The sequence below is a fragment of the Temnothorax longispinosus genome, chromosome 2 (genome assembly GCF_030848805.1).
Source record: "Temnothorax longispinosus isolate EJ_2023e chromosome 2, Tlon_JGU_v1, whole genome shotgun sequence".
Taxonomy (NCBI): Eukaryota; Metazoa; Arthropoda; class Insecta; order Hymenoptera; family Formicidae; genus Temnothorax; species Temnothorax longispinosus.
In genome coordinates, this window is record NC_092359.1 from 1,581,787 (window position 1) to 1,605,770 (window position 23,984).

Below are 23,984 nucleotides of genomic sequence, written 5' to 3' on the forward strand. Positions count from 1 at the left end.
TTGATTTAATATTTGGATATATTTATATCTTACAGATCCATGCTGTGTAATTCCGCTGCTGCGCATCATAGTGGTGAGTGTTTAATTATTTCTTATCCTAATCTTGAAATAATGGATTTATAAAAATTGTATTACAAATTGTATTAATATATTTTATATGTGTATAGTGTATATACGATATATTAACACAAATATAAAACATATAAGATATGATATATTATTTTAAAATCATAGAGAATTGGAAAGTTTTTTCTTGACGGTTATTAGTATGTAAAAATTCAAATTTGCAATGATATCAGCAGTTGTGTATTGGCTATGCTTGTAAAATTTTCGATATTTGATTGCATCATTTATTCCTATAATTGTTTTGTCGTAAATAAGAAATTAAAATTTTAAGTTAAAGGTATTACAGAATATAATATTTTATAAATCCATTGTATGTGTGAATCTCAGCTTAAAAATACAGATTGCCGTCATTATTTAATATGAAGATTAAGGATACTTAGAATATGTATATGTATTATCCGTCGATTTATTGTGCATATAAGAATGCATATGAAGCTATATGTTCACAGACTTTAAAAGATTACTTTAAAAATTGCAACAGATGGCCTTTTGCAGGTCAAAGGTTTTTAAAACGTGAGCCGTGATTAAAACAAATTGTTATATCTGCAATACAAGTCCATAACTGGAAAGAGCGATCTTATGCTGTTTCTATAATTATGAGAAAAAATGGCTTTATTATATAAATATAAAATAGACCGAGGAAATGTTTAGTTGCTTTGATAAAAACGTGTAGATTTGTTGGGAAAGAGGGGAAGTAATATTCAACAGTCTGGATCGAGGCGTGCACTTTTTATTGCCATTAAATCTTTTTGTATCGTACTACTTTCCTTTGGTTTTCTTATCTTCCACATTATGATTCCTTAAAATTATCTAATCGCATGCGGATATCAACGCGTTAAAATAAACGTAATTCGTCGCGTGTTTTTTTTTTAAACGCTACTCGTCGCATGACAATCCTCAAGTGTTGCTAGGCTGCTGGCCCTCAATGACGCCAGGCTCAAGGAACTATGATTTAGAGTATTCATGCCATGAGGATCTTCGCAATGCAGGTACAGCCGTGAACTGACAGACTTGTGGCAATCGGGGCATAAACGTTTCTTCTTCTTGTCGCGTCTTTTCAAGATGTCGTATGCGCATCTGCCAAATGTATGTTGCACGAGAAAATAAGGAGAAATATTCTTTTGAAAGACTTGGCAATTAGAATTTTACTCAACATTATTATTGTACTTGATTCCAACGTTATACTTGATTCTTGCTTTAGCTCATCTGTTTCTTAACAGAAAAGTAGTCTTGAAGTTTTTCCGCGTGTCTTACCGAGCGTGTAATATGTGAGAGCAAGGTAATGCTTCCAGGGAATCAGCTTCCAGACCGAAAGGTTCATTGCAGCTTCCGCATCGTAACTCCAAATCTTCCTCCATCGCAATCGCCAATCTCTCATAATGTCCCTTTTGCTCCTCGTCTCCCAGAGACCCGTAAATTTTCGATAATCTGGACCTTACTGTTCGCACCAGAAGCTGTAAGCAATCAGATTCTCATAATTTTAGTTTGAACTTTTCTCGCAGAGAATCATATGTAGGTTTGTAAATTATATCAAGTGATATTATAGTGACATTTTTTTCAGTGGCATTAGAATGTTATTAGAGATACCTCTGTCTCTTTTCTTTTCTCCTTTTCAGCAAGAATTTTATTCAGCAAGAATTTCATTAATGTTCTTCGGTTAATAACCCTTGGTTCATTGTATGCAGAAAAGATACGATACGGTAATAAAGTTATAAATATCCTACCGTTTTAATTCGCGGACTAACAATAATCTTTATTGAGCTCTGTTGGGCAGCACCGACGAAGCTGCACATTTTACGTTATTGGTTGCGTGTGCGCGTATATACAGCGTCAAAATGGAGAAGCGGCTCCATTGATTCGTAGACACAAATAGCGGGAGGATTCGGTGCGCGTGGCGTGTGAGTGTGGTAATATATGCATGGAATACTTGTGCGACGTACCAGCGGCGTTGTAGTGTCGATAGCTCTCTCGGCATTTCATTGGAACTCACGATAGTCTTTAGATGTGTGTGGATAAACAATGCATGCAACGCATCTTTAGCCTCGGACGAAACTTTTTCTATTACTCTGTGCTGATGCTTTTGTATTTAAAATTTATCAATTATAAATTTCATTGTAAATAATCTACAATCTCAGCGGTAAATATCTACAATCTTATCTCTAAATAATATAATCTATAATTTATTTTAATGTTAGAATCACCTTCAATTGTAATGTCACAAAATTTGTAAGATAAAGGATATGAAATTTTGTTTATTTGAGTAAAATCTCGAGGCAAGAGTTAACTAGGTATATCTCACGTTATATCTAAACTAATTTCTGAAATCAATAGAATTAACTTTCCCTTCAGTACATTCGATTCGTTGCAAATTAGCGAAACTTCACTGCATTTGTTTTGAGCTGCATTGATCCTCAAAGACTAAAGAAAAGGAGAAAAACTCCGAAGTTTTCACGTCTGGTAGAAGGAAGGAAATTGATTTCACAGTATATCGTCAATGCTCTCTGGCTCTCTCTCTCTCTCTCTCTCTCTCTCCCTCTCTGTTTCTGTGAAAATGGAATGAACGACATGCATCACAATCCGTGATCTGTATTGGCAGTTTACCTTGGCGCCAACCGACCCCGCCACTTCCAGGAGCCTAGTATTGAACTCGAGGGGTCTGCAATTGCATATCTTGTGCTGGAGCCTGAGAGCTTCCAGGCATCTCGCCGCGCCGTCCATCGCTTCCATCTGGCATAGTCGATCGCCAGTCGCGGCCGCCGAGCCCATCGCGCTCTCATACTGTCGGAACGCTTTCTGCAAAACGTCCATCTTTATCTCACCGATGTTATCGCTCTGACAAGCTGGCCGGCGTACGCGATGCGTGAACTAAAGGCTAATTATATATGCATCGCGATCGCCAACTAAAAGACAGATTAAATTCAACAGGCAGCTTCTATCGCTCAAAAGCGCAATCATATCCGACATTCGAGCAAGCAGCAAATGAGACAAAAATCGCTATCAGTATTCGTAATGATATATATTATTTTACTATATGAGTAAATATTATATGACTTTATTTGTTGGAACATAGAGAGAGGTTTAATATATGATTTAATACGTCATAATAACGTAGTAATTTAATAAATTACATGACATTTGATAAATAACATGACAATTTGATAAATTACTAAAGTGATCAGATATTGTCCAGTTTTTCGGGATCTGTTTGTAATTTTAGCTAAAGTTTATAATCAAACACATTGCATTGAATGCATATAATCTCAGAATTACAGATTGTTTCTCTGGGTTATAATTTCCATGTATTTCTGTTGTTAGGTACTATTGTTATATAATAATATTAATCATTGTATAACATAAACCAGTTTACATTGAATCTGGTAAATGTAAGTTATAAATTAAATTTACCTAGTTAATTTATACCAATTTGTCTAAATAGAAGTACACATGTAAATATAAATAACGAACGCGTAAAATATCAAAAATATGATAACTTTTTATATTCCTTTTATGGAAACGTTTTAGAATCTGCAATTTAATATTCGCTTTCGATATTCTATCTTGCTTTAACATGGATGTTTCATCAAATTTTTGTCATTTACTCTTCAACAACACTCAAAGGGTTTTACAGCAACAAAAGCAAAACGAAAGCGGTATGCGTTGCAAGCGTGATACAATCGCTTTTGTAACATGCGTGACATGCAAAGGAACGCTTCAGTTATGGCGTTTTTTTTTTATCACCGATGACAGTACCGTAACAATGTTGGAACGAACAATGAGGCTGTGAATGGTTCTGATAGCATCGTAGCACTTGACGTGAATGCTGATAAAAAATCTATCTGTAGAAACGTTTTTGATGCAATATGCAAATAAATATATTGACGTTATTTCCTATTATGCGATAACAGCCTTTACATATGAATGTTTGAAAAAGGAAAGATCTTTATCCTCAAATGTCATTTATTATTGCGCTTTTCGAGTAAACTTTATGCATGAGAATCGCGTAAAACATCTATTTGTAATTAATATGAGTAAAAGAGAATGAGGTAAGAAAATTACCCGCGATATTATTGTTAGAAGATTCAATGTGAAAAGCTAAGAGAAAGGGCATACCGATAACTTAGTGTGAATTACTCACATTTATATCCGACTTTTTTCTATAAATGTCTCCCATAATACGGATGCTTCGAGCGTAACTGGCTTGGTCGCCAGAAACTAGTGACAGTCGCGTTGCCTCCTGTGCATAATGCATAAACGAAATTGATATCATCGCTAAATAATATTATTATGGTCTCGATTAATCAATACAATCTTCCCTATAAAACATTCTCGATAAATTACGCGACGCTTCTTGCACGGAACTTTTCCTTCGAAAATATTTATGTCTTTGACAAAACATGAATATATCGCGTGACGGAGGAAAAAGAATTGTGAGATTGAAAATGAAAAGTTGGTGGGAAAAATTCGCGATATCGTTTTGATTTTAAACCGTTTAATGGTTATACAATTTTACGCTGATTTCTATCTTTGACGTAAGTTTCTTTTCTCTCTTTTTCTCTTTCCTGAGAAATTTCAAGTTGAAACTTTACCGAGCAGTAATCATGAGCGTCGCCTAGCTCGCCCTTTTTCCTAAGCGCCGCGGCCATTTGTAATAACGCCGCTCTGTGATGACGCGAATTCAGATCTCCCAGCTGTAAACTTCTGGAAAGATCGTAAGCTCTTGCCGCGTATCTCGCGCTCTTGTCCGCGTCTTGTAATCTGCAGAAGAGTTCCGACAAACCGACGTACACCTGGAAAAGAAATCCCACGTAATCAGAGTAGGTCACTATCATGGGCGAACGTACTAAGAGATTATCAATGAAGGAAAACTTCTACATGAGCCTTAGCTCGAGTATAGTATGTCTTATATGAAAGAAAGAAAAGAAAATATTACCAAAACATCTTTTGATTGCGACCTAATCTTCTTCCTTCATTAGATTAGATGTCGATGTTATAAAAATAAAATTTCCGAAACAAGGAATAAAAATGCTTCATCGCAAATTCATTACATTACGAAATAGTTTTTTTTTTTTTTGGAGTATTAATTATCGCAGAGAAAACTGATTTGCTCGAGTATCCAGATAGCGCCAAGTGCACGACGCAAGTGGGTTAAAGATGCAGGTAATCGACTAATCGAGAAATGAAATATAGTAAAGATTAGGCGATATGAAAAATGAGATCAGCTTATCTCGCAAGTCACAACTGCTGCTTTTCTAATCGTTCCTGCGCCGTCCATTAATTAACAAACATCGTAACAACAATGCGCGCTTACATACTCGTGCGAAAGAGGAAACTAGCAAACAAAGGGACCTAATTACCTGCAGTTCTAAGGAGGGATCTTGAATGGAGTGGGCGATTTTGTGGGCTCTTTGAAACGCTTCCAAGGCTTTACAGAATCCTGCTAGCTCTAAGTGGACTCTGCCTACGGTTAAGTGAACTAATCCAGCAGTCGCGCACTGATCGCACTCGTTATACAAGCTGCGAGAATGCAAAATTATAGATATTAGCATACATACACATGTAGATAGTCAATAAAAATCATTGCTTAGACAATTGACGTCATATTCGTCTATTGATTACGAACGGTCTCGATTATCTCTCTCCTCAAATTTAGAATTATCACCACTAAGATCATAATCAGAGGTACATTAGATACATTTCGACTTATATCGACGCTCTATCAACAACTATTAACTGTATTACAATGGAGAAATACAGATATACCGCGTATGTTACGCATCTATTTTAGATTTCTCGAAAGTTGACATTACATTATTTTATTTACATAGGTCGTATAACGAATGAAAGAGGCTCAAACCTGTGCCGAGCGTAATCTAACGCTCTATCCAGGGCGCCTAATCTCTCGTGAGCCCTGGCCAAGTTCAAATACGCTTCTGCCCGCATGTTTGGCGAATCCAACTCCTCCGAAATGCATAATTGCTTATTACCAAATTCAATGCTGTCTCTAAAAGGAGAAAAATTGCACGATGGAAGAATCATAGTATTAAAATATTGGAAAGGGCAACACTCTTTCGTAAGGAGGAAAGAAGAGTGAAACAGTCATAAAACTGAAAAACTCAACTTTAATCTTTAAATGGAATGTTGGACATTCTTAATATATTAATTTTTAATAATAAGATATATCGTAATATATTTATAATACCTTTCAAATGAAAACTAATATCCGGTTTGATTTGTTTACTCCCTCTCTCCAGATTATTTTTAATAATATCGATAACCATAGACGTATTCACGTATATAATAAACTAAGCATTCCCATTGGAAAGCTTCCTACAAGATCTGAAGAAGAGAAAATATGCTTGCAGGAAGCTTGCAGAGACGATTTCCTTTCTAACATTTAGGTCCTAACCTAAAATCGTCTCTGCAAGCCACTGATCTCTTATATAACATTGGATGCCGTATTCAAAGAAATTTTTGTGCTGTTATATACAGAGATCAGTGCTGCAAGCTGCAAGCATGTCGTCTGCCCTTCAGATCTTGCCGGAAGATCTCCAATGGGAATGCTCAGTTTATTATATACGTCTATGCGGATTTTTCACTTTGTGTATGTGAAAATAGCGCAAGCAAAGGTGACAATAGAACCGGAAAAAACATTACAACTTACATACTACTATGATCTACCTGTATTTGCCCCAATCCATGTACGCCTGATACAAGTAACCGAGAAGAGCAAACTTATCTTCGCGGTGTCTGATGCTCTTCAAGGCGCCCCTCCATTTTCTAACCGCGGCTTGTTGTTTATGAGCCCGGTACAATTTCAATCCTTGCTCCACCTGAGTCACAAAATAATGGAATTTCAGCACTTCACGTGCCCTATTTGCTGCACGTGCTGATTTATTTATCGCGAAATCCCTCACAAAGGGCGTTATAAAGAACGAGCTCGGACATCCGAGCTCCGAGCGCGGGAGAGAAAATAAAATTTTATTAATCATTCATCGCCTTTTTAAATCACTCATCTATGAAATTCACATCGCGTGATTTAACACCTTATCTCGATAAATCCTTGAATTTCTGCCGATCGCACACGTCCTTGTATCTGGACTGTTTATCGAATATCCCAGCACATTTCCAGTTTCCTCATATCAACTATAGTCAGACCCGCACGCCCAATGAGACCTTGAGATCGATGCTCATGAAATTGACATTGAGTTAATAACGGCCCTCTTAAGCGGAGATGCAATGTTCAAGAGCGTATAAGCAAGTCAAAGAGGAAATTGCACACACTATTAATACAGGCAATATTAATAGACAATAATTATAAAACAATTATTATAAAGCTCGTTGTTTATGACTTGCAACGTACAATGTAATTTTATGAAGCACGACACGTAGTTGTATATAATTCTCTCTATATATAATTCGTATATAATATTTCTCTCTCTCTCTCTCTCTCTCTCTCTCTCTCTCTCTTTGTCTCCGGACGAAATATAAAAAGATTTACATTTTCTCTTTACAAAAGAAGCGTTGTACAGCGCATGTAAAAATAAGCGTAGCTTAATTAAAATAACTAATTGAGATTAAAAGATTTATTATTGATAAAAAAATATTTACATACCTTATTTTTTTACTTAGTTGTTACCGTTTTTTTTCCCAAGCATTTTTTATATTGAGGCATAAACTTTTTTATGCCCTCTGCATAGAAATTCGCCGCCTGGGAGTTCAGCGTCGCTACTTTCAACTACTTCTATCTCTCTTCGCGAACCGTTGAAACTTGAGCTACTTTTTCAGCTGGAAGAAAATGTGAAAATCACTTGGTGCGGTATATACGGAAGATGCTCGAAAATTCCTCATTTAAATTGCCAAATTTTTTGCACAACGCGAGAGAACAATTCCTGATGTCATTTTCTTTCATTTCAAGAAGTGAGGCTTGGTTCTCAACGATTCGAGGAGAGCGAGGAGAAAGCAGCGATGTTGAACTTGTTGAACTCCCAGACGGTGGATTCTACACGAAGGCATAAAAAAGCTGCGCTAATATAAAAAGCGTTTAGAAAAAAACAGTAGATGTGTAGATACTGTAGATATATTCTTTTTATCAATAAAATCTTTTTATTTAATTTGATTTTTTAATGACTGACCAACTTTTACTTTTGAAAAATAACTTATATAATAAATGAAATGGTACTCCGTGAACTTCCTATATGTTTTTCTTAATTTTTTGAAAAATTTTTTGGAAAAATTGTTTTTTAATCACTATTTAATTTTATTGCTTAATTACTACAGTATTATGTAAAAATAAATTAATCCGTTAACGTTAAAAGCGAAAATATATTGTACATGTAACTAGGACAGAGAGTAATATAGCATTGCATTTTAAATTAAGTTTACTCAACGTGCCTAGTGAATAAACTCATGTTTCGGTAACACCGTTCAATTATACGTCTTGTAAAACGGGGTTTAGGTAATAGAGCTTCTTTATCCAGGAAGAAGAAGTCACGATAGGTGTTATGGTCTTTATCACGCAGCAATAGCTTTCACGTAGATAATACGAGCAAAGGTAGAAGGCCGTATCGATTTAACCATGAACTTTGTCCCTGGCAGATTAAACCCTACGATAAAATATAAATAGCTTCTCGTAAGGCACATAAAAATGTATCTCGTGCGTGTGCACGACCGAGGGATGTAATTCCTGTTCATTAAAATTATACATATATGTATGTAAGGAGCAAAGGTTTAGTGATACACGAACCTGTTTATTTGCCATAATTTCGACAATCTTGCGAAACCTTGAGAAATGTGATTTGAGGAACAAAGTAGTAATAGTACTAATTATAAGCAGCGGTATTAGTGGCAGTATTCAGAAAAATCAAATAGATTGCATGCAAGGTTGCATGAATAAATCTTAATGCTTATAATCATTAACATAATACAACAAAGAAATATAATTTATCTTTAAACAATTATCTTTGAGACAATTTTTTTTTCTTTCTGTTTCTCTCTCTTTCTTTCTCTGCGTTAAAATATTAATAATTCATTGAAGTTGTAGTGATCAAGTTTATTAAAATTGTAGCATGTGTAACAAAACGTTAAATTTTTGCAGTTATTTTGCATAGAAAATAAAAAAGGGAAACCATGAATTTTGATGATAATTTTTTAATGATAAATGTGACTTAACAATATGAATTTTATACTTTTCCATAATCTTACAATTCGATTGAGTTATCGGGTAGCTTTGATGAAAACGTAAACGCAAATTACGCCTGTTACTACATGAAGCAGGCATCATGAATAAGCTGTCAGACGCGGGACACGAAATCATAAGTTTCTCTGGGTGAAACGCATCAAGAACGGTAAACACAGTACGACCGGTACTTCGGTTTTAGTGGTTACGAAAGGATAGCGTGACCGCAGCTACGGCATGCACATCGTGAACTTGACAGTGACCGATAAAGCATACTCGTCCGCGAAATATGCTTCGTTATGTAGCCGTCATGCCCCGTCGTTTGCTTGAGAGGGTCCTCGGATACTGTTACAGATACCCGTTTGACATATTATACTCCCCAATCGCTTTGACACATTAGACGAGTTCAATGGTTAATGGTCAAGTAATAGTTTAAAGAATCAATTATAATTGAATTAATTTGTAAGATCATTAATAATTCGGTAAGTGTTATCGTGGCGTGTAGCCAATTCCGCTTCTAAGCGCGTTTGTCTAAAATTATAATCGCCCCTCGCGTTTCAAAATAAAACACTTGGCACACATTTCGAAGTAAGAGCTTTATTAATAAATTGATACTTGAAATGAAACGTGCATTAAAACGTGACAAATAATGGCGACATTATATCCAGATGTGATATTTATATCTAACGCATCTCTGTTACTTGTTCACGTTTGTAGTTTGCAATTGTAATAAAATCCGATAAATATTACTTTGGTTAATAGGAAGTTTATGTTTATTAAATTTTTATATATTTATCTTTATAACTTTTTATATATTTATCAAATGATTGGTTAACACGTTTCGTGCCCGACTAATTGTACGTAATTTGTCCTTTACACCGCGTGGATCACCGATGACTCAGTATGTGTTTATTATAGTTAAAAAAATTGTGTTTTATAATAATTACAAAACTAAAAAAATTATTATAAAAAAATCTTATGTACAAAATGCAATGCAAAACAAAAATATTTTTATTAAACATTTATTTAATATTAATATTTAATATGAAAGTACTTATTAATAATAAAAAAGCCAAAATCAAATGGTCTGAACGGAATGTCCAGTGCGGATCATCGGTGATCCACGTGGCATGAAACGTGTTAATATATTATTAATTTAATGTATTTAACTTAAAAGTTTAAAATACATCTTTTTTTTTACTATTTATTGAAATTTATCATCGAATATAATTTTGTAGTAAGACTCTTAATGTATTCAAGATCATTTGTCTACTAAATCTAACGTTCATTTCCACTTGTCCCATGAGAATTAAGAAGAATGGATACATTATGTGAGATACTTACCCTCCTTCGTGCTAATTGTTGATCGAGTCGTTTTCTGCAGCTTATAAGACATTCCCATATACCAGCGCCCGCCGACCTGCCATTTTGGTAATGACCATTATTACCGTTGCCATTTTGATGCCGGTAATCCTCTTCGGTGAACTCGCAGACGTCGAGTGGGTGTCTCGATCCATCAGGGCTACCCAGCAGCGCGGTCGCAGAGAGTTGATGACTCGCCGATCCGCTGTAAATTTTCCAAACGTTCAATGATATATACCATGAAATGGATATTGTATGGCGCAAATATTAACTCTTTAGATAAATGATACAATTATCGATTACTTTATACTTTAATATATCACTTAATGTCCGTTATAAATTTAATATTTCGTTGTTTTTCAAACCATCCAAATATTTGCTATAAAATTCTCAAAAGTATCATTTGTTTGACAAATGTATCGTGAAATTATTAAAAAGTATTATTATCAAGTATCACTTTATATTATCGGAAAATCTGCTTAGGCCATGATCACTATCGCTGACTGTTTAAAGATAGCAAAGGTCGACTCAAAAGAGAGCAGCCGTGGAATTCCATACTCTCCGTAAAATCCGATGAAAGGAATTTAAAGAAGACGTAACCGAGCGCTCTGTGATATTTTCACAACATCGATCGTTTAAGTTCTGTAGGAATTCTGAAATTGTTTTCTCGCGCTTGGGTGATTTTTACTTGCGATATAATAAAGTAGAACTGTGTTCTCTTCTCGACAATTGCGTAAATCGACGACACATAAAATTTATACACAGTAAATTAGTATGTACAAAAATATTTCATAAGAATAAATTACAAGAACATTTAAATACATATTATCACGATAGGAAGAAACTATAACGTATTCTAATTTGATACGCCTACAATTATTTCTTTTTAGGATCATGTATCTCTTAGAAATTTCTTGCAAAAATATTCTCTCTACTCGTATGTACATTGTATACGTACCTATACTCATACATAACCATATTATATAGACGTGTCATTACATTATTAATTATTATAGTTTACTTGCAATAAAAAATTTAAATGTTAACGCTCAATTAAGAAATAATACGATTTACATCGTACGTTATACGATAATATGTACGAACATTACCATTAAAAATTTTTATTAATTTTCTATTTATACGTTACAATTAGCGATTCGTAAAATGTTTAAAAATATAATTTGAACCATCATTTTTTGGATGTAAAGTTTCTCTCCACTTTAGTCAATATCGTGCGAGTGCGTGTCAAATGTCTGCGTTAGATGATGGATGTGGGCAACTGACCTCCTATAGGTTACATGCGCAGACTCTTAATTTATTTCTAGGACGAACGGAAGGAGCACGCAGAGATAAACCGCTTTTGGCTGTCGTCCCAGAGGTTGAGTTTGCAAACTGCGCGTTAGGGAAGTTACAAGGTACACAGGGTATCCCATATGTAGCTACTGCATTGCTTTTCATTTATGAATTTCTGGATCAATTCTCAGTCGCACAAACGAATTTCTCTCTCTCTCTCTCTCTCTCTCTCTCTCTCTCTCTCTCTCTCAAAATTTCATTTTATTCTGCAACTCAGTTTTTAAAGCGAGCTCTATTATATTTCGGGCATTAATTGTCTTAATATATCTAAAATGTTGAATCAATGCACGTTACAATTCGCATAAAATTAAATAAAAGGTACGGTATAATTACCATCTCTGCGCAATTGAGTTTTTCAAAAGGCCAATCACGTTTAATTGCTTTATACAATTCCATCAGAGACTACCATCTTTTTATCTTTTCGTGAAAAGAAGAAAAACGACTCCATATTGATCGAACCGTCTCTAGGTGAAAGGTAGCGAGATATGTCTGGGACACCCTGTGTAAAATCACGGTTCTTACCTATTCTACCGCAATGCGACCATTGCACATTTGCTCTATATCCCACAAAACTGAAATTTATTTGTATCCTTTTTCTTTCAATTCTGTGCCGAGGCACAGCGAAACTTTTCACTAGAAAATATACTCGCCCTAAATTACAGTCATCAACTACATTTTCTTCTTTCGTTTCTTTTATGTATTAGGATAACAAATGATATTTTTTACGTTTTTTAGTTTCACGTTGTACATATTTACGTATATTTGAACGTTAATGGAAATATTAATCAACACACTATTGTTTCCTCCCGGATATCTCATTCACAGTCTCATATATCTAAAGGGTTTTTATAAGTAACTATTTCTAACCTTATTTCGTTTTAATAATTTATTTATTAAGTGTATGAAAGTAGATCTCGTGTTTTTTTTCATATTTTTTTTTAAAGTATCATTGATTTTTATAATTGTCAACACTTTCCCCAAAAGAAGATTACTTTTTTCGCAACGAGAATAACAACTTTTTAAATTAAAACAAATATTATGGTACATTTAATGCATTAAGGAAATCGCTAAATAATGACTATATAATAGTATATATTATCGGAAAATATTGCTAAGGAGTATTAATTTAGTAATCATGTGACGTGAAAACTAATTAAAGCAAAAGAGAACTATCTTGTGTCTAACGCTCGATAGCACAACCCCGTGAAAATCACGCCTTCCGTCGCAAATTACTTTCCACTCCTGATAAAGTTCTTCCCAAAACAGTCGCGTGCCTGTGCGCGCGCGCATACCCGCTCGTTTGTGCCCTCGGTGTGTATGTGTGTATACAAGCCCGTATCGTGTAAAGCGAAGAGTATACGACACTCTATCGCTTTCCCACTACGTTCGCTAGGTGGGCGAGGCACCTGCGACCTCTTTTGCTGACCCATTTACTCGCGAGCTACGAGATACGGTACGGCGTTGCGATTCTAAGTGGAAAATCGAACCATCCCCCGGTTCTTCCACGCGTCGAGGTCGATCAACGAAATACAAGGCACCTGCCTCTGCCCCTGTCGTCCCCCATCGCCTTCCACTTCCCTTAAGCATCCTGTCCGTACTTGATCTCGCAATGACTTTATGCGAAACTCGTTTGAAGTCAACGACACTTTTTTAAATAGCGTGAAAAATGTTTGCATAATTAACGTATCCGATTATAATCATAGGATTTCTGATTCACAATAGTTCTATTTCTGTATCATAAAATTTATTCTTGCAACGCGTTCTGCTTGTCACAAAGGTTATCCAAATAAAATCCGAAAAAGTATTTAATAGGGTAAATTAAGATTTTACGATATTGCTTTTTCAATACAATAGCTATTAGCAACGATTTTTTTTTACGTAATTTCCCATTTGCTCTTTTAGTGATTTCTCTAAATATCAAATATGATTTTTTATTATTATACAAGAAAGCATTTTTCATAATTACTCTTTTATTATATTAATTAGCAAAATGAAGAGCGACCTATTTCGTTGGACCTTAATAGGTCATTTCTGCCTTACTGAAACTTGTTTTTATACATTTTTGCATCGATTTATAATGTTACAAAGCACAGAATTTTATATTAAGTTAAGGACGTTTTAAAAGGCTACTGAAACACACTCTAGTTACAATAAATATATGCTGTTTTTCGTTACATTTGCTTATCTAATATATGTTTAAAAAATGTAATTACATGTCATAATTTCAGTATTATATAAAAGATTATTGTTTATATTTTGGATAATAATTTCTTTGTTAAAGCAAACGAAAATGATTTAAAAGATTTAAAAGAATCTGGGTAGCTAATAAGATCACTCGGATCAAGATATTGTAATGTTATAGTATAAATAACGATGAATGTAAAGTCGAGCAGAGAGAATAAGTTAATGTTGAAAATTATCTTGACAACTCATACATTGGCTGTTACAATCTGGAAAAAAGGGTGAAAAATTCAATGAATTATAATCATATGTAAGACAGGTCTTAACATTTTCCTATTTTTCTAATCATTGTTTTAGATTTATAAACGTGAGAAACGCGTATTTTTATATTCTTTTTTCTTTCAGAAAGATGTAGTAACCGTTTATTTCATATTTCAAGCAAGCATGTATATTTGCTGTATGATTTTTAAACGTATATGTGTACAAACGGATTCCACTATATATTTTACTTTTTTTTCTTTTAATAAAAGAATTGATGATTACTTTGATATGCGCTATGTAGTAAATAATTCTTGTAGTAAAAATAGAAATTATAATAAAATATTTAGATAGAATATGTTTTTAATGTTTCTCATAATAATTAATTATTAATAAATAATTACATATGAATGACAAATCCAGATGTTGAATAGAATGCCACAAAACGATAATGTGATATACATATATATCGAATGAAGGATCTAATTTGCTTTCAATAACTTACAAATTATGCTTTGAAAACTTGTTACCTACAAAAGTTGCATGATTTTAAGAGGGTTATTACATAGTTATAGTATATACCTCTTTTTATAAGTAAAAGGATTGCAGAGATTTAAAAGTTAATTTTGTTTCTTAAATAGAATATTATATTTTTCATGTCGCAATTAGAAAGTACGTTCAATTCTGAGTAAAAGTATGTATTACCATTTATTGACTCTGAACCTAATAAATAACGAGATAATCAAAATATATTTATGTATATCAACATAAGTAATTCTCAGCTTATTATTATTATTATTATTACAATTGTCCATTCCTTCTTAAAGTAAATGCTCGAACAATTGTCCGTTAACATTAATACAACGATATGAAAGTGAAAATTAAATATAAATTTCTTATTATTACGTACGCTTTTGCAATAATATTATTTTCTAACGAATAATCAATTTTTAATAATCAAAATGTACTGTATTAGATCATATGTAGCTATTCTTGTGTTTTGAAATTCGTAATTGGAATTTGCTAATTTATTTCGTGCTGTAAGCAACAATACTTACCCGAGGTAATCCCTGGACGAGATAGACTCCCATGACATGGCTGTATGTCTTTCTTAGTGCGGCTCCTTCTCTTTGTCCCGCGATGCAGCTGTTTCTTCTCTCTTTCTCTTCTTCTTGGCGCTCTAATCTCATCTCTCGCCGCCAGCATTATCATGTCCGCGCATCCGCGTGAGATAGAGCATATCACTTCCTTGATTTGCGAAATGCACAACGCGTGATCACGCACGATGTAACGTGCGTCGACTTGAGACCCTAATCGTCAGCATTCAATCGACCCCGAAGACAGATACTCGCTGTATGTAACAATTACTATCGAGTCTTATCTATCGCCCGACGAGCTCGAGGATTGAGCGAACAACGATCGAGATTTCGCGCGACTCGAAACACACGAGGGCTGCGCGTCCGCTTACATCGATCATCTTACAAATTTATTCGGCGTTTCTCATGTTTAATAGCGCCGAAATATTCGTATCGGTAGCGAGCAACGGAATTAAGCGCCCGTCGAAAAATCTCTCGAGTTCGATCGAGAACTTGACTTCAGTAACTTATGCGGTGGATCGTGTAAGGGTATCTTGCTCCGAGAATGCGAAGTGACAATAATCGAGGGTCGATGGTCAGAAGATTTTAAGTTCTAGGACTTTCAGTTGGACGAGATTCGCAATAGTGGTACTCCCTTAATGATTTCTTGCCGTGGGATACGCTCGAAGGAAGTGAGGCTGAGCCGACAGTCGTTGAGGTAGATCGAGGATCGTTTGAGTTGGTTTCCTCACTCAGGGGATTTTTTTTGGACAGACTCGATGCGCTTACTTGCTAACGTATATAGGGATGCACATCTCGATCGAGAAAAATAATTTGCACGCCTGCGTGTCTTTGTACTTATATGCCTAATTGAGCACCGTGGACTCGCGCGAGTACTTGCGCGCATTGACGAAGAATAGAGAGTCCCGTAAGTTCCTCTCTCTCCTTTTTTTTCTTTCCGTTAACGTAATTGGCAAATGTTTCGTGGCAGTTTCTTCGATCGGCTGATCGATAAGGATTGTTTCAGGTATTCGACTTTCGTTACCACATGTAACGCATACGACCGCTCGAGTCTCACGGTACAAGTATTTAAGTATCTCCTTCCTCTCGCTCTTCCTCCGTGTCCTCGTAGAACGCGTAACTGCCTCGTAGGAGCGAGTAACTTTTCTTTGTTTTTCCCCGCTCGCGCTTCTCTTTTCGGTTGTACGATTTTTAATTTTCTCTAGGAGTTATTCTCTCTCTCGCGAGTATTATTTTTTTCCGTGCGGTCGAATTATCGATATTTGATTATCGAGAATCGCGTAACGTGATATACTATGTAATTTGTCAACGTCGTTATATTTAGATCTCTATGAAAAGGTTTAACACACGTATAATATTTATAATATATTTATCTACGATGTATTTAAATAAATTTTTAACATGTATGTGTATACATGTATCTAATATAGATTCGTGCGGTGTTCCGCGTTTGTGTGCGTGTCTGTGTGTACCCGTATATACATGCGTGTATACGCACTTGTTTTTTTTATCGAACGCATTAATGTTTCACTGTACTAAGTACAGTAATCGGTCGCCCCAAAATTATTCCGGCGTGTCGGACGGTGCTGAACGTGCGTTTAGCCTTAAATGCGCTTAAATGCGCTCTTCTCGCTGCTTCGAGATTAACGACAGGGATGGAAAGACTCCACACGATTGCTATATATCACTCACATTTAGTAATACGTCTACGTAAATCCGGGGCGTAGTAGTGACGATTAGTCGACGGGGAGAAGCCCCGGAACGATCGTTTTTCTTCCTTTCAAATCTCCTTCTCCTCCTACTTTACAAAACTTTCCGACTCTCTCAGTTTTGACGCGTGTTCAGCACCGAGAAGGTTAAGGGACGCGCTGTCCCCGAAACTAGGATCGCGTCGGCTCGCGGTGTCCCAGTTACCGTCGATGACCCCCGGCGCGCTTTTTCTCCCCCTCCGAAGCCACCCCTCTACCGTGGAGCGCTCTAACTTCGCGAGAGCTCGCGCAAGTGGGATACGCGGATACCCGTTCGCGAAATTCCGGGCGGATCCATCGAGCGTTCTCCTAATTCCATTAACTATCGCCGTTTCTTCCCTTTCGTTTCGGCGATTATCTCGAGAGATTTAACGCCACGTGTGTGCGAAGATCTCTTCGTCGCTACGTATCTTTCTATATATCGTTTACAACGGAGTATTCGCGCAGCAGCAGCAACAGCAGCAGCAGCAGCAGCAGGGTGCGCGTGTCGTTTAGCCCTTGGAATCCTGTCGCGCGTCTCTCCCTCCCCGCGTTGTTCTCGAGGATACGCGCGTATCCGTCGCACGAGGATACAGCCGGAGTTTTTTGCGTGCGAGAGGGCGATTTAGATCGCGATTTTTAGATCGGGGACGACAGGAGTCCCTTCCGAGGTGGCCGCGGCGACACGTCCGACAGGCAGTCAACGTTCGTATCCGGCGCCCATCGCGTGCCGAGCGGTCGCGTACGTTCGTGTGCCAAGCAGCGGCGCGTAGTGACAATGGCAACGCGGCCGTTCTCGCTCGCTGACGATGAGACAGTAGCCGTGGTGGGCGCCCCGAGGCGTCTCCTCATGCCGTCGCCGATTGATCCCCCGTCCGTCTCGGTTTCAGGCCGCCGCGTTCCGGCCTTGTCCCCCTTCCGTCCTGTGCCACCGTCGTCCCCGTTCCCCTCGTTCGCCGTTCCCGGCACCACCGCTGCGCTCGGTCTTCGGCCGCCGCTCCGCCGCGCGCGCGGAAAACCGCCCCGCGGCCGCTCGTTATCGGCAACGAGGACAGCCGAGGCCGCGGAAGGTTACGGGCGCGCGATGCGGATCGAGAGAGGAGCCCCGCTGCGCGCTCGCACACCCTCCTTCCTTCCACCCCTCGGTCCCTTTCTCTCTCTCTTTCTCTTTCTCTCTCTCCCTCGCTGGCGCGCGTATGGGGTTGGTCCTCTCGCGGAAGTACGCCGCGCGGCACCCGCGAAAATCTACCGCCGGTGGCCGGAGCAGAACTGTCGCGCCCGAGCCGCAGCAGCCCGCAACATACGACCCAACCGATCCTACCCCCCACGAACCCCCGCCTCGGGCTTTCTCTCTCCTCACCCGTGTACCACCCCTGTTCCGCCGCCGTTCTCCACCCTTCACTCTACCTCCGTCTCACTCTTTCCTCTCCCTCGCGCTCGCTCCCTCTTTCTTTTTCTCTCTCTCTCCCTCTCTCCCTCTATATCCCATTCCTCTCTCGGCGCCGCGCTGCTGCGCGTCCCGCAACCTTCGCCTCCATTCTTCTCTCCCGCGTTTCCAACCCTATTCCTCCCTCGTTTTCTCATCCCCCGCCGCGTCCTCTTGTCCTCTATCGCAGGCTCCTCCGGTCTCTATCGCGAGCAAACCGTCCTCCGACGAAAGTTTCTCCCCCCTCTTCTTCCTTTTCCTTTCGCTCCCGCTCTCTCACCCTGTTTCGCCCATCAGCTTCGCTCGACTCTTGATCTCTGTCCGTCTTTCCATCGTTATCCCTGTGCGCCTTCAACCTTACGTCAGACGTTGTGGATAGCCAAGTTTCATCTCGTTACCAAAACTTACAGCGGTCACAGCAAACTCTTTAAACGTATCGACGTGTCGACACGCGTGTTCACTATTGGCTAAACACAATTATAGTCTACGACCGATGAATACGATCTTTCTGGACCGGTTGTCTGCAAACGTTTTCGATTATAATAATAAAAATAAATATCATGTATTTTAAAGTAGAGAATGCTATATTTTTAACTCATTACATTTTAAGTATAAATTTCTGTGGGGTTCGAGTAGATTAGTTGACCTTAAAATATTTGCCAATTAATTTTTTAGATTAAAATTCTCTCAAGGAAAGATTCTTGAAATTAGTTGAAGAGAACAATCTTAGGATGCTTAATTTATTGTAAGCCTTTAATTAAAAATTTACACTGTGATTTAGTTACGTGTTTATCTTTTGGTATCTATAGTTTAAAGAAGTACACATGCATTTTAAAATATCGTGTTTTATTTTAATAAGTCTATAGCACCCCCGCTGCGTGCAGAATCCATCTTATTACTCCCAGTGCTTCGTTCCGTCTGTAAATACGTATAATTTTCTGTTCCACTTTATCGCTGTAAAATCGTGTTCTATTTTTATTAAATTAAAAAAAAGTCTTTTATATTACATTCTCGCACCAGTACATTAAATTCTATTTTTCGGTAATTTGATATAAATATAAAAAAAAATCAATGCAAGGAAGAGGAACTGCGTACGTACAAAATAAAACATGTTGTCAAGAAATTATTTACTTTAAAAATTTTTATTTAAAATTATATTTCATAATTAAGATATGATTTATTCCAATTCGAACTTATCCACAATTATTTTTAATACAGTATAAATAGATATTATATCAATAATTTATATAAATATACAAAATAAATGTAAGTATCAAATGGCGTATCAAGAGCACACATGAAGTCATGTGCATCTTTAAATTTGGTTAGAATTCTGTTTATTGTGTATTACGAGTTGCCACGGCAATGGTGACGTCAGATTCACTGGCGTAACTAACTGCTTCGCTGCCGTGGAAATTACGTATAGACAAAATTTTTATTAGCATATGTTATAACACAAAAATTTTATAAATCTGAACTCATACATAGAATTTTATTTTAAATTAAACGTAAACCAATTTTGATTATAATACAAAGTATAATTTTAAATCACAATAATCGTGGTACGCTTGTGCGTACATCATGCGCACATACTGTTCTATCTCTTTATCGAAATTGAGAATGTTTTTTTTATATATATAGATATATTTATTAACGTTTTTTATATGTATATTAACAAAGGCAATTAAATTACATTTTTAATTAATTTAATTATATTCAAATTAAGAGAAAAATTCTTTTTATTCTGTATAATAATTTTAAGAAAAGCTCAAGCACACTAATTTTTATATAGAACCGTCAGTGCGTTTATAATGCGCTTTGTTCTTTTTTTTTACCTCCTTGGCTTTAGTGGAAGCTCTGAGAAACGGTGGCCGCCGCCTCTCCATCTGTCCCCGTGCCGATAATTGAGAAGTTTCTTTCGAAACTGGCTGCAACATATGCATAATTTCTTTTCACAACACCTCCACGGAAAGTTTGACTTTCCATGCCTGTAGAGAGGGACGAAAGTGGCCAATTTTACGCCAGGGAGGAAAGTTGTTACTTTCCTCCCGCCAAACAAGGACGAAAGTGGTCACTTTCCTTCCTAGGGCAGAAAGTAAAGTAACGGGCAAATCTTAAAACATATATAGGAAGCTTTCTAGCAAGTGACAAGTCGACACAAGTGTCGTTTTGTCTTTGTTACTCATTGCCAAAAAAGAAAGATAAAACGACGTTTGTGTCGACTTGTGTCGCTTGCTGGCTGTATTATGACTGAAGATACATCTGAATCAACATCTAAATACAAAATAGAGGAAATAATCCAATCTTTCAATTCCAAAACTGTAGTGTAAAAATTAAATTCACTAATTAATGTTTATTCTTTGTAAAAATTATATTCTTTAATTATATTCTAAAAATTAATAGACGACGATACGAGTCAAGCGCGGTACGTGGTGCGCAAATAGAGAATTAATAGTTACAGAAGTAACGAATTAAAATGTATATACGTACCTATCTACATATATTCCAACTTAATAAACTGCGCCGATTATTTGTCGGTCTTGAAACACAGCTATCGTTGGAACATTAATACCCTTCCCTCCCGAAATTTTCCATTATTTTTTAATTTTGTCATAATTATAAAATTTAATTTTTTGCAGAATATAATTGAGATATTTATATAACGCAAAGTAATTTTTTTGTCCGTACTTGATTACAATTTCAAATTAAAAGAACGGGTAACAAAGAAACGGACAATCAATATTCTCAAATAAATAACGGAATTAATAATAGAAATATTTTTGGGGTAAAATGGAAATATTGGTAGGACTATAGCTCGAAATACGGGTAGGTAGGGATACACACAGTATAGGTAGGAATTCGGGTAGGTAGGGATTCAGGCACGGCCCCGGATGGTATCATTGCGTTTCCCGGGGCCCCCTCGTAGTACGTCAGGAAGGAACTCGTGGTGTTTTTTAGTCGGTAAAAATCCGACACTCCCCCGTCTTTTCCAGGAGGCGGAGGGTCTTCCCTTCAACTAGGGGGCTGCTGGAACTTGGTCCCGGCAGTAGAAGATTTCCACCACGTAAAAAAAAAAAAAAAGGATTCGGGCAGGGAGAGAAACAAGGGGATATAATTCGATAGTTGAAAAAGATTGTAGGCGAAATAATAGTAAAAACTTTAATATAATAATAATAAATATAATTATATTTATTATTATTATATTTTTAATAATAACTCAAGAAGTACACATTAAATATTACTAATTTTTTTATATTAAATAATTTTTATATTAAAATTTATTTAATATATTAAAAATTAGTATTTTATATATTAAATACTCTAACTTTTTATATTAAGTAATACCAATTTTTACAGACATTGTAAAATATTATGTACTTGTATATATGTATTGTATATGTATATCGAAAATATATACTGTAATATAATATTAACTGTATAATATTAATTGCGTAAATGTAATCGGATGTGTATAATAAGACGGAAATCATGACGCGTTTAGTAAACGGTTTACTTTTTAAAACTTTAGTAATTTTTATAATTTATTAAAAGATTGTTAATAAATTCGGGAGATTTTTTATTCTAAATTTCGTATTAGAAATTATCACTATTAGTACAAGTAATATAATTTATTGAATAAAAATGTGAAAAGGTTCGATGTTAAGACAATGATCATATATTAAATCGTAAAAAGTTAATGCAAACATCGTGTTATTTTCACGTTTATAGACGCGATCGCTGCCTCGATGATAGGAACTTATCGCTGTCCCTCGCGTCAGGTGGACGTTAGCAAATGCATGGTTTGTTCCGATGGAGAGTCGTAACGATCTTTATATCACACGTGCGTGGAAAGTGGCCCATTACGCGCGCGCCATCTGTGCGACAAATAGCCAATTCCATACACGAGTCAAAACAGTGCGGTAATGTAAACATTACCGCACTGTTTTGACTCGTGTATGGAATCGGCCATCCGTCGCACAGATGACGCGCGCGCAATAATGGGCCACTTTCCACGCACTTTGTAATATAAAATAGGGTGTGTAACACGTGCGGGATGAGAATTGGACACGAGTGCGGAGTGGACGCACGAGCCTTCGGCTCGTGCGTCCACTCCGCACTCGTGTCCAATTCTCAACTTCCCGCACTTGTTACACAAATAACTATTATCGTAGAGTTATTTCTCGTCGGTTTCTATAAGACCCATCTGCGGCGCCTAGTTTGGTGCCTCGTTGAATATAAAGGTTGCAGGGCCGAAATTAATTTCGAGTTTTTTTCACGGTTCCCGGAAGCAGTGGTTTCGGTAATAAGCTAACGACGACTACTACTACGTAATTTTTAAGTATAATAAAGTCAAATCACGAAATCGAACATATTCTGAGAGAAGAGCCTTTATTCTTCTTATTAAATATCCTTCCATTACGCTTACGAAGCTAAGCGTTTAAGACATCGCGTCGCGCGGTGCGTGTGTCTGCGGATCGACACCCACCCAACCCTGCGAGATTACGGGTGGATTGTAGGGCGTAGAGTCGCGCGGTGCGTGTGTCTGCGGATCGACACCCACCCAACCCTGCGAGATTACGGGTGGATTATAGGGCGTAGATTCGCGCGGTGCGTGTGTCTGCGGATCGACACCCACCCAACCCTGCGAGATTACGGGTGGATTATAGGGCGTAGATTCGCGCGGTGCGTGTGTCTGCGGATCGACACCCACCCAACCCTGCGAGATTACGGGTGGATTGTAGGGCGTAGATTCGCGCGGTGCGTGTGTCTGCGGATCGACACCCACCCAACCCTGCGAGATTACGGGTGGATTATAGGGCGTAGATTCGCGCGGGGTGCGTGTGTCTGCGGATCGACACCCACCCCACCCTGCGAGATTACGGGTGGATTATAGGGCGTAGATTCGCGCGGGGTGCGTGTGTCTGCGGATCGACATCCACCACCCTGAGAGTGTTTAGGCGATTAGGTCGTCGCGTCGCGCGGGGTGAGTGTGTCTGCGGATCGACATCCACCACCCTGAGAGTGTTTAGGCGATTAGGTCGTCGCGTCGCGCGGGGTGCGTGTGTCTGCGGATCGACATCCACCACCCTGAGAGTGTTTAGGCGATTAGGTCGTCGCGTCGCGCGGGGTGAGTGTGTCTGCGGATCGACATCCACCACCCTGAGAGTGTTTAGGCGATTAGGTCGTCGCGTCGCGCGGGGTGCGTGTGTCTGCGGATCGACATCCACCACCCTGAGAGTGTTTAGGCGGTTAGGTCGTCGTCGCGCGGGGTGCGTGTG

General features: G+C 37.5%; 1 protein-coding gene across 7 annotated transcripts; it reads right to left on the reverse strand.

The window, feature by feature from the left end:
- Positions 1-834: 834 nt before the first annotated feature.
- On the reverse strand, positions 835-18,549 carry LOC139809199 (43 kDa receptor-associated protein of the synapse homolog). Of its 7 annotated transcripts, none has more exons than XM_071771927.1 (10): positions 15,514-18,546; positions 10,646-10,868; positions 6,805-6,956; positions 5,981-6,127; positions 5,481-5,640; positions 4,713-4,913; positions 4,262-4,360; positions 2,728-2,919; positions 1,381-1,580; positions 835-1,203 (listed from the first exon to the last, which is right to left on the reverse strand). In XM_071771927.1, exons 1-10 carry the CDS (start codon positions 15,549-15,551, stop codon positions 996-998), a joined length of 1,620 nt encoding a protein of 539 aa, XP_071628028.1. In that variant the 5' UTR covers positions 15,552-18,546; the 3' UTR covers positions 835-995. The 7 variants fall into 7 exon arrangements, 6 of the variants coding, with proteins under 6 accessions (XP_071628028.1, XP_071628026.1, XP_071628029.1 ...); XM_071771925.1 differs by having other exon boundaries at positions 2,728-2,934; XR_011731051.1 differs by having other exon boundaries at positions 1,064-1,203; positions 1,281-1,580; positions 2,728-2,934; positions 15,514-18,548.
- Positions 18,550-23,984: the final 5,435 nt, after the last annotated feature.